At 53.5% G+C, this 12,097-nt stretch overlaps 1 protein-coding gene across 1 annotated transcript in view; it reads left to right on the forward strand.

Moving 5' to 3' along the window:
* The window catches only part of FAM227B (family with sequence similarity 227 member B), a 185,362-nt gene that overhangs the window by 21,968 nt on the left and 151,297 nt on the right, over positions 1–12,097 (forward strand). The window contains exons 4-5 of the mRNA XM_075575623.1: positions 1,175–1,239; positions 11,114–11,218. Of these exons, the coding sequence (XP_075431738.1) occupies positions 1,175–1,239; positions 11,114–11,218 (170 nt within the window). The remainder of the gene's footprint in view (positions 1–1,174; positions 1,240–11,113; positions 11,219–12,097) is intronic.

A 12,097-nucleotide genomic window follows, 5' to 3' on the forward strand; every position in this document is an offset into this window, starting at 1 on the left:
TGTTTCTAAATGTGGTAATTAAGTGAGATGTAAATGTGGTATGTACTCGTCTCTCAGCTGCAAAACGAGTTCAATTGAATTGCATCAGATTTATCAAAGGGAAAACTCTAAGGGGGTCTCGGCTGTAAAACCAGGGCAAAACTGGGGCAGAAACATGACACCAAACTTACTAATCGAGATGCAGAATTGAGTACGTTGAATAGCACTGTTGCAGCCAGACATTATTTAGTAGTTGAGTATCTCAATGTGCCATTCCTAAACACTGCAATATATGGGAATGTTATCCAAATAATTCCTGATTGTGTAGTCAATATATTTTGGGCTCATCAATAGTCACAGAAATGAAATAATATGGGAAATGTTAAGTCTGGCATTGTATCAGAGTAAGGACAAATAGCATGAAAGTTGTTGTTCGATCTCCGGTACACACATCCACTCAAACTTTAGTTTAGAAGTTAAAGAAACAAGCAAACAATGTTTTTTTTATATTGTTTGAGCAACTATTACCAGATTAGCACAATTTAGTGACTTTAGCCCTTACAAACTATTTCCTACACATGTAAGAATAATTACAGGATTGAAGAAGGGGTCTTCAGAGCTCAACTGTGTTAATTTCAGCTTCGGGGACCACCTGCTTCCAGAGATACTTACCTCCGTAGGGGGGCCGGAATCTCTGCAGTCAGAGAAACTGTGTGCCTAACACAATGGCGGCGTTTAAATGTTCCACATCACACGGGCCAATAGGAAGCCGTGACGTCATCCGGTGAAGCTTCCGATTGGCCCGCGTGACTGGGACATTTAAACAGTAAAGAGATATTTGTACCCCCTACGGAGGTAAGTTTCCCTGGAAGCAGGTGACCCCCACAGCTGAAATGAACACAGGTCAGCACCAGAGACCCCCTGCTTCAATCCTGTAATAATAAATAAATAAATGAAACACTTATTGCTGTACTTGTTATATTGTTACTACCAGCGTCTGAATCTGTCGTTTTGAAAAACAATGGCAGTAATGGGGATAAAACATTCACCCATTGTGAGCCAAGTTTAGCGGCTGGAAGGCTTTGGGAAATCAACCCCAACATATTTGATTTCCCTGATGGATTTTACAAGAATTGTGAGGGAAAAAAAGTGCTCTCAATCATGTTATTAAAATGTTGTTCTATTTCATTTAAAGCATTCCTCACTGAAATTGACGTGCCAGACCTCTGTTGGAAAGCAAGCTCACTAAGAAAAACAGAGGTACAGAAAGATGTGTGCTCGCTTTAACACATTATGATAAAAAAAAAAGTCAAATGCGTCCTAGCTGTGTTTTGGGAGTCAATAAATCGCTTATGATGCCTAAGGAGGGTGAAAGGTGTTGGTCCTTTGTTGGAGGTTTTATGCTAGGTTTATGGTTAAGTGGTCCCGTTCCACTGAGGGAAATTAAATGGCATCTTCACTGATGTAGCACGATATATATACTTTCTGGGCAAGCTACTCGACTACCTGAGCAAGCTCCTCACCCCTACCACACGCAGCACTTATCATCTGGGAATCTGACTCCAAAAGACTGTTCATGGTCCCAAGGTTCAGCAAAGTATCCGGCCGCTCCTCCTTCTTACCGTGTACCCCAAAACTGGAACAACCTACAGGAGACTCTCACAGCCGCCACCATTCTAAGTTCTTTCAAAACTAAAGCTGTCTCATGTTTTAATCTGGTCTGTGACTGTTACATACGCTTATAACACATTTTATCTTTAACTGTTCATGCAATGTCTTTATACTGTATATAATGTATAACCCTGTTCATTTAACGTAACAATTTATTTGTAACCATGTATCTGTCATCATAACTCTGTGCCCAGGACATACTTGAATATATTTTATAAATAAAATAAATATGTATATGTGTATATATATATATTGTATCCAGCCCATAATGTTCCTACCCCTGCCCACCACAAAGACATATTAACCATGACCAGGGAGGTTCCAGGCGGTTCCCCTCTCCCCCCGCCTTGTACCCACATGCAACGTACAAATAAAGACAGGAAACGGGAGCTGGAGGTAAAATGGCCGCGGCTATTTATTTATACAGAAAACCTAATGGGGTAAATGCACTCCCTGCCAGAGTGTGCTCCTTTGTCAGGAGGGGGAGGGGACGGTCAGCCGGCCCTCGAACCGCTGACCTCGTGTCCCCTACGCGAGCGGGCTCTCGAGGTCATGGATAACTGACCTTGCCCACTCGTACTCCCCCCGGGCTCAAACGGCCCAGCTCCCAGTCTGGCAAGAACAAGCACCTACCCCCCAAGAGCCGCCGCGACAAAGGCAAAACTGGACAATGACCCCTCCTGCTCGGAACCTCGTCCTTTCACTCAGCACATTATCAGCTGTTCGTGCTGTAACGGAACAAAGCACCATTAACACGGCATACAATGCATATGTCCACATTCCTGGGAATACCCTGCCCTGCTCAACCTTCTACTGCAGTTCATTACATGATTGCAATCACTAACTAAGGGGATGGGTGGGTGGGAAATCGTCTGGCGGGCAGCAAAAGAGGACGTGCTGCCCGCCAGCCTGGCCTTAAGTAGGCCTTCCGGGAACTCCTCCCCTGTGCTGGGGAGGGAGATGTGGGGGCGGGCCAGCGAGGGGAAGGCCGGACCCCCCCCGGTCATGAAGCCCCCCCGCCTATGGCTAGGGGGTGCCGCTTGACCAGGGAGGTTCCAGGCGGTTCCCCTCTCCCCCCGCCTTGTACCCACATGCAACGTACAAATAAAGACAGGAAACGGGAGCTGGAGGTAAAATGGCCGCGGCTATTTATTTATACAGAAAACCTAATGGGGTAAATGCACTCCCTGCCAGAGTGTGCTCCTTTGTCAGGAGGGGGAGGGGACGGTCAGCCGGCCCTCGAACCGCTGACCTCGTGTCCCCTACGCGAGCGGGCTCTCGAGGTCATGGATAACTGACCTTGCCCACTCGTACTCCCCCCGGGCTCAAACGGCCCAGCTCCCAGTCTGGCAAGAACAAGCACCTACCCCCCAAGAGCCGCCACCGACGGGCCTATTTAACCCCCCTTAAACTAGGCCCGTACCGCCAACCCTCCAGACCCTCTCGAAGCCTTCCCGGAAACTGAAATAAGTCTATCCCGCCTGGTACGCCTAGCAGCGGGACCCATGCTCCTCTACCAGCCCAGCCTGTCCTTACCATTTACCTGGGGCTGCCAATCGCGCCTGGAGAAGTAATTACTCAACTTGCCATGGTTTTTAAAGATGCCCTGAGAATCGCTTTTTTTTTTTTTTTTTTTTTTCGCTGCACTATCCCTCACCCGGTCCCGGACATACCCACCTCCGGAGCCGCAGGCCGCCTTTGCCCAGCGCTATCTGGGATTTCGCCTTTTTTACTGCTGCAGGCTTCTTACCCGCCCTCAGCGACCCCTGGGGAATAGACCCTGGCAGTGGACTGGGCCACGCCTCCTCCCTTGCTCGCTCTGTGTCACACACTGCAAGCCTTGACGCCTTGCCCTATCTCCTCGATGCCGCCCCACACGCAACTCCTTACCATTACCCGATACGCCATATGCCGTACCTTCCACGGCGTGTCCCCATCAACCGCCCGCCGGGGCTGTTCCACCATCTGTGCAGTGCGTGATGCTGCCGGGTGGGTCCGCTACCGTGCCCCTGACCCCGGCCGTGGCTGAAGAATTGAAAGACACCGGGGTCCGGCTGATGGAACTGGAGTGGGATTCGCGGTGCCAGTGACATTCGGCCGTGGCCATTGTGGCCTCTCGTGAGGAAGAGACCTGGGCCGCGACTTGGTTCGCCCTTCACCCGATGCCGTCTCCACGTAGTCGAACCATGCTGGGTTCTCTGCTCTCCGAAACACATTGGCACCAACCGCGGTTGCGGTTGGCCGTCTTGGTCTCCTTGGCCCTGCCGACTCTGCAGGCGAAATCCTGACAGTGACACCGCCCGCGTCAGCAACGGGGGGCCGTGTGGCGTGCCGTGACGCCCTGTTCTGCGTCACGGTGGCTGGAAGTCGCCGCCCCTTCTTCGCGGGCCGACCTGCGCGCCGATCCGCCGTGTCCTGCGTCCCAGCGGTCGAAGTCCTCCCCACCATCGCTGAGGCCCGACCTGGCCGCTGTGACGCCCTGCCTCGCGGTACCGTGACCGATGGCTGCCGCCCTGCGTGCGGTTGCTGAACTTCGCCTGCCGCCTTGCACTGCAGCACCCTCCGCGCTCCTTTCCTGTGGAGCGCGGCCTCTCTGCCTGCCGCCTGTCTAGCGCGCAATGCTGCCTGGAGACTGTCGCCTGACGCGTTGTGCTGCAGCGCCCTCTGCTTCCCCTTCCCGCGGGGAGCAGCTATACACGCGCGCCCATACACTCGCCTGCATCCACGTGCGCCAATACCCACGCGCGCCCACACCCTGCGTCCCAGCAGTCGAAGTCTTCCCCACCATTGCTGAGGCCCGACCTGGCCGCTGTGACGCCCTGCCTCGTGGTACCGTGACCGAGGGCTGCCGCCCTTCGTGCGGATGCTGAACTTCGCCTGCCGCCTTGCACTGCAGCACCCTCCGCGCTCCTTTCCTGTGGAGCGCGGACTCTCTGCCTGCCGCCTGTCTAAAGCGCCATGCTGCCTGGGGACTGTCGCCTGACGCGTTGTGCTGCAGCGCCCTCTGCTTCCCCTTCCCGCGGGGAGCAGCTATACACGCGCGCCCATACACTCGCCTGCATCCACGTGCGCCAATACCCACGCGCGCCCACACCCTGCGTCCCAGCAGTCGAAGTCTTCCCCACCATTGCTGAGGCCCGACCTGGCCGCTGTGACGCCCTGCCTCGTGGTACCGTGACCGAGGGCTGCCGCCCTTCGTGCGGATGCTGAACTTCGCCTGCCGCCTTGCACTGCAGCACCCTCCGCGCTCCTTTCCTGTGGAGCGCGGACTCTCTGCCTGCCGCCTGTCTAAAGCGCCATGCTGCCTGGGGACTGTCGCCTGACGCGTTGTGCTGCAGCGCCCTCTGCTTCCCCTTCCCGCGGGGAGCAGCTATACACGCGCGCCCATACACTCGCCTGCATCCACGTGCGCCAATACCCACGCGCGCCCACACCCTGCGTCCCAGCAGTCGAAGTCTTCCCCACCATTGCTGAGGCCCGACCTGGCCGCTGTGACGCCCTGCCTCGTGGTACCGTGACCGAGGGCTGCCGCCCTTCGTGCGGATGCTGAACTTCGCCTGCCGCCTTGCACTGCAGCACCCTCCGCGCTTCTTTCCTGTGGAGCGCGGACTCTCTGCCTGCCGCCTGTCTAAAGCGCCATGCTGCCTGGGGACTGTCGCCTGACGCGTTGTGCTGCAGCGCCCTCTGCTTCCCCTTCCCGCGGGGAGCAGCTATACACGCGCGCCCATACACTCGCCTGCATCCACGTGCGCCAATACCCACGCGCGCCCACACCCTGCGTCCCAGCAGTCGAAGTCTTCCCCACCATTGCTGAGGCCCTACCTGGCCGCTGTGACGCCCTGCCTCGTGGTACCGTGACCGAGGGCCTCTGCTTCCCCTTCCCGCGGGGAGCAGCCTTAGTGCCACGTGCTGGTTTCGCAGAGAACAACGCCTGCAGCCGCCGATCCAACCATGCCTCGTCATGGTTTTCCGCCTCGACTTGAAGGCAGAACTGCTCTGCCATCGATGCCATGCTGCTGTGTGGGGGGGGGGGGGGGGAATTCTCGCTTAACTTCCGGTGCTTCGCTGGGCCCTGAGCTATTCAAGCGCTGCGTGTGCGCTCGCCAAGCTGTTCTAAGCCTATCGCCGCTACGCAGTCCCCACACAGTCATCCATATACACACGCGCGCGCCCTGCGTGTGCCCGTATACACACGCGCGCATTTCCGTGTGCCCATATACACACGCGCGCATTTCCGTGTGCCCATATACACACGCGCATTTCCGTGTGCCCATATACGCACGCGCGCATTTCCGTGTGCCCATATACACGAGCGCATTTCCGTGAGCCCATATACACATGCGCGTCTCCGTGTGCCCCTATACACGCGCGCATCTACGCGTGCCCCTATGCACGCGCACATCTACTCGCACGCATCCACGTGCGCCAATACCCACGCGCCTCCATGTGCGCCCATACACACGCGCCTTTACGTGCGCCAATACCCACACAGTCACCCATATACACACGCGCGTGCCTCTGCGTGTGCCCATATACACACGCGCGTGCCTCTGTGTGTGCCCATATACACACGCGCGCCCTGCATGTGCCCATATACATACGCGCGTGCCTCTGCATGTGCCCATATACACACGCGCGCCCTGCGTGTGCCCATATACACACGCGCGCCCTGCATGTGCCCATATACATACGCGCGCGCCCTGCGTGCGCCCGTATACACGCGCGCATTTCCGTGTGCCCATATACACACACGCGCGCATTTCCGTATGCCCGTATACACACGCGCGCATTTCCGTGTGCCCATATACACGAGCGCATTTCCGTGAGCCCATATACACATGCGCCCCTATAACCTCGCACGCATCCACGTGCGCCAATACCCACGCGCCTCCTTGTGCGCCCATACACACGCGCCTTTACGTGCGCCAATACCCACTCGCGCATCTACGTGCGCCAATACCCACTCGCGCATCTACGTGCGCCCATACACCCGCGCGCATCCACGTGCACCCATCCGCGCTCGCGCTCTTCCGCCTGAATTAATTGGGGAATTCCGATAAAAGTAACCAAGCATAAATGCTAAACATTGTGATTCCTATTAACAAGTATTTATCCTCTAATAATTACTACAGTATATTTATATAGTTTATAATGACACTAGATAAAGCTCTATTGACATCTATGTGTGCCCATACACACGCGCGCATATACGTGTGCCCATACACACGCGCGCATATACGTGTGCCCATACACACGCGAGCATCCACGTGTGCCCATACACACGCGCACATCCACGTGTGCCCATGCACGCGCGCGCATCTACGCGTGCCCCTATACACGCGCGCATCTACTCGCACGCATCCACGTGCGCCAATACCCACGCGCCTCCATGTGCGCCCATACACACGCGCCTTTACCCACACAGTCACCCATATACACACGCGCGTGCCTCTGCGTGCGCCCGTATACACACGCGCGCATTTCCGTGTGCCCATATACACACGCGCGCATTTCCGTATGCCCATATACACACGCGCACATTTCCGTGTGCCCATATACACGAGCGCATTTCCGTGAGCCCATATACACATGCGCCCCTATAACCTCGCACGCATCCACGTGCGCCAATACCCACGCGCCTCCATGTGCGCCCATACACATGCGCCTTTACGTGCGCCAATACCCACTCGCGCATCTACGTGCGCCCATACACCCGCGCGCATCCACGTGCACCCATCCGCACTCGCGCCCTTCCGCCTGAATTAATTGGGGAATTCCGATAAAAGTAACCAAGCATAAATGCTAAACATTGTGATTCCCATTAACATTCCCTCTGCGTGTGCCCATATACACACGCGCGCCCTGCATGTGCCCATATACATACGCGCGTGCCTCTGCGTGTGCCCATATACACACGCGCGCCCTGCATGTGCCCATATACATACGCGCGCGCCCTGCGTGCGCCCGTATACACGCGCGCATTTCCGTGTGCCCATATACACACACGCATTTCCGTATGCCCGTATACACACGCGCGCATTTCCGTGTGCCCATATACACGAGCGCATTTCCGTGAGCCCATATACACAAGCGCGCCCTGCATGTGCCCATATACATACGCGCGCGCCCTGCGTGCGCCCGTATACACACGCGCGCATTTCCGTGTGCCCATATACACACGCGCGCATTTCCGTATGCCCATATACACACGCGCGCATTTCCGTGTGCCCATATACACGAGCGCATTTCCGTGAGCCCATATACACATGCGCCCCTATAACCTCGCACGCATCCACGTGCGCCAATACCCACGCGCCTCCATGTGTGCCCATACACATGCGCCTTTACGTGCGCCAATACCCACTCGCGCATCTCCGTGCGCCCATACACCCGCGCGCATCCACGTGCACCCATCCGCACTCGCGCCCTTCCGCCTGAATTAATTGGGGAATTCCGATAAAAGTAACCAAGCATAAATGCTAAACATTGTGATTCCCATTAACAAGTATTTATCCTCTAATAATTACTACAGTATATTTATATAGTTTATAATGGCACTAGATAAAGCTCTATTGACATCTATGTGTGCCCATACACACGCGCGCATATACGTGTGCCCATACACACGCGCACATCCACGTGTGCCCATACACCCGCGGGCATCAACGTGTGCCCATACACCCGCGGGCATCCACGTGTGCCCATACACCTGCGGGCATCCACGTGTGCCCTTTTTTTTTTTTTTTTTTTTTTTAAATTTATAGCTTATAGTATACATGCCTACCTACCCATACGTATGCACCGATTTACATGCACCCATGTACACATATAACGTGCCCTTATACACATATATATATATACCTGCACACACAACTGCACATAATCGTCCCGAGCGCATCAGCGTGTGTCCCCGCGCCGAAACTTTAACTGCGGGGGCAGACCGTGAAGCGCCAACCTTGGCCGCCCACCCCTACGCGCTTACCCCCGGCCTAGGGCCGCAACCACTAAGAGCTGCTGCACTAGCCTATACATGCGTATATCTCCACCTACGTGTACATGCATACCCATTTACACATGTACATACACACCCACATACCTGCACATAACACCCATAAATACCTGTACGTACATCCACATATATATACCCACGCACATATACATATATACCCATACCACGCACATATACATATATACCCATACCACACATATATACATATATACCCATACCACGCACATATACATATATACCCATACCACACATATATACATATATACCCATACCACACACATATCCATACCACGTTATTTATTTATTTATTATACATTTATCCCGGCCGGCCCCCTCCTCACACATACATTTTAACGACCCCACAGGTGTGGGAGGGGGGGGGGGGGGGCCGCGGGAGCAGCCGCCAGGCTGACCGGTCCACCGCAAACCCCCTTGCCCCGAGACCACTAAACGAAAAGGGGAGGGGTAGGAGGGTCTTCTGCCCGCGCTACATTGCCCACCGGGAGACTTAAGGCCCGCACCACGTGAGACTGCGCCCCTGCCCCCGAACGGGCCGCGAGCAGCCGACGGGAAACGCCGCGGGGACCGGGAGGGGAACTGACTGAGGCCGTGCCCGCGCCCTCCGGGCCGTGCCTCAGCCCCCGAGTGACCACACCACGTGGGACCGCAGGAGGCCGCCAGACCCCCGCGCCGCCAGTGAGGGTTGGGGGAAGGGGTCTGCACACCGCCTACCGCGCGGCCGCCGCCCGCAAAGCGGGGAAACCTGCCCGCCAGCCGCGCAACACCAACAAGAGAAAAGCAGGAGGCCGCGCCTCTGCCCTCCCGAGCGGGCCGCGAGCGGCCGCCTGGCCCCCTCTTTTGCCGCCCGCATGGACCACACGCGGCGGAGCTCCTCACGTTCGCGCGGGCCGCATGCGCCAACCGGACCCTCCCTCCCCGCACCAACCAGTACCCTTCTGCCCCGAGACCGCCCCTCCCCGCCGGCCATCCGCCGCGGGGATCAGGGGGTAAGATGGAGGCTAACCCCACGACGCTCCGATTCAGGAGCAGGTAGCCCCCAACCCTAGAGGCAGAAGCCGTACTGTACTCACGTGCGGTGAAGGGAGATGTCCAAATCGTCTGGCGGGCAGCAAAAGAGGACGTGCTGCCCGCCAGCCTGGCCTTAAGTAGGCCTTCCGGGAACTCCGCCCCTGTGCTGGGGAGGGAGATGTGGGGGCGGGCCAGCGAGGGGAAGGCCGGACCCCCCCCGGTCATGAAGCCCCCCCGCCTATGGCTAGGGGGTGCCGCTTTACTCTATGCCCATCACATGAGACGTTCCATATATAACCCCACCATTGTTTTACTAACTAATGTACAGCACTATACAGTATAAATGTTGTTATAAATACATTTACACCTTTGCTACCAAAGGCACCTGTTGCTCTGCTGGCCCTCCTCTGTTGATGATGGAGTTAAAGGAATTTTGCCATGGGGAGGAAAAATATTGAGTACTAATACCATGTGCAGTACTAGTACTGTACGTGAGCAGCACCACTAGCTATGTATGTTGCAATGCGTCTTTACATTCTTAAACATACTTTTGGAGAGGAGTTGGACTATGTGGTCCCCAAATCAGTGCGACAGAACATTTGACAGAATTTGTTTTTGATATCTGTATCTAAAGTCCCGGATTGGAGTCAATTAGTGCAGTACTGATAGGAGTGTAGATAAAAGCATGTAAAGCAATTCTAGCCTGTTCACCACCACACTGATGAGAGGTACTACATAGAGTGCTCCATATACCCACCTTTGTTTAAACCTCCCATGTCACCCTTTCAATTGTTTTTAATTCAATTTTGAAGTGCTGTACTCCATTTTTTCTCTCCCCCGCTGCTGTGCTCCGCATTTTTCTACTGAAGACTACATCATCTAAACATACTTTTAATTGGGTAATATTCTCGTCCTCCATGTTTTTTTCAGACAGGGTCTAGCATCATTGATAAAGAAAAACAAAAATATGTTGAGGTGTGTGTGTGTGTGTGTGTGTGTGTGTGTGTGTGTGTGTGTGTGTGTGTGTGTGTGTGTGTGTGTGTGTGTGTGTGTGTGTGTGTGTGTGTGTGTGTGTGTGTGTGTGTGTGTGTGTGTGTGTGTGTGTGTGTCCTATTCAGTGCCAGAGGAGGCTGACGATTAAACCCATACAGGAGATGAATGTGTCAGATTTAAAAAAACAAATGTGTTATTGCTGTTTGAACCTTTATATATACTGTACTTTGATTTTCTGGTCAATGTGCTCCGCTATACATTTCCACCAGTGAATCAACTAGCAATGTTTGGATAAGTTATGTACTGTATTTGCCTTATATGGAATTTTGAGTAAATCAGAGACCGCAATTACGAACCTGGTAATTTTTTGTCATCGCGCTGTTTGGAAATGTTGCACCACTGGTACCCTAAACTACATTTATCCCTCTGTAGAATTGTATATTCCCTGGATTCAAGAGCACAGAATTTACAGATCTGCCAGGACACTTGGAAGCTGCCCAGGTCTTAAATTGTGTTGCAAAAGCACAAAACTTTAAGGTATGTTAACCTTTGTGAAAGTACTCATAATATTACACTGCAGTACAGTAAGGGCTTTGTTTAATAAACCTTCTAAAAGTCTTACCAGCCCCACCATCAATGAAAATGTCCAATTCAGGGTGTGCAATCAATAAATTGTATTATTTCACAGGCTACATTAAATGAATGCACCTGTTAAATTTAATGCAACTTTTGCCCATAGTAAATCTACCTGTAATTATTGTAATTAGCATTTTTGGAAACTTATTTTACATGAACATCATCATGAAAGTACTTGAGCGTAATTTGCAGTACAGGCGATCCTCGGTTATCCAACGGAATCCGTTCTGGAAGTAGCGTTGGATAGTGAAACCGTTGTAAAGTGAGTCCCATGTTAATCGGTGGCGGTGAGCGTCGGATAACACATTCTGGCATCGAAAAAACAGCCGATGGGTTGCATTGTAAAGCGTTGGATATGCCATTAGTTGTAACGTGAAACGTTGGATAGCGAGGACTACCTGTACTTGCCTCCAAGGCATTAGAATTACGGTTTTCATTGTTGTCTAAAGTACCGCATTTCTGTTTTCTTACTTTTAACTCATATTCAATAAATGCAAATAATTTCATAGTGTACATACTCCATGTATGTCAAATGATGCATTAACTAGACCAGGGGGGCTTAACTCCAGTCCTCAAGCCCCCTCACCCCCACCCCAACAGGTCAGGTTTTCAGGATATCCCTGCTTCAGAACAGGTGGCTCAATCAGTCCCTGCTTCAGCATAGGTGGTGCAATCAGGCCCTGCTTCCGCACAGGTGGCCCAGTCAGTCCCAGCTTCAGCACAGGGACTGATATTCAACTGAGCCTCTGATTGAGCCATCTGTACTGAAGAAGAGATATC

Source organism: Ascaphus truei, chromosome 18, assembly GCF_040206685.1.
Source record: "Ascaphus truei isolate aAscTru1 chromosome 18, aAscTru1.hap1, whole genome shotgun sequence".
NCBI classification, from domain to species: Eukaryota; Metazoa; Chordata; class Amphibia; order Anura; family Ascaphidae; genus Ascaphus; species Ascaphus truei.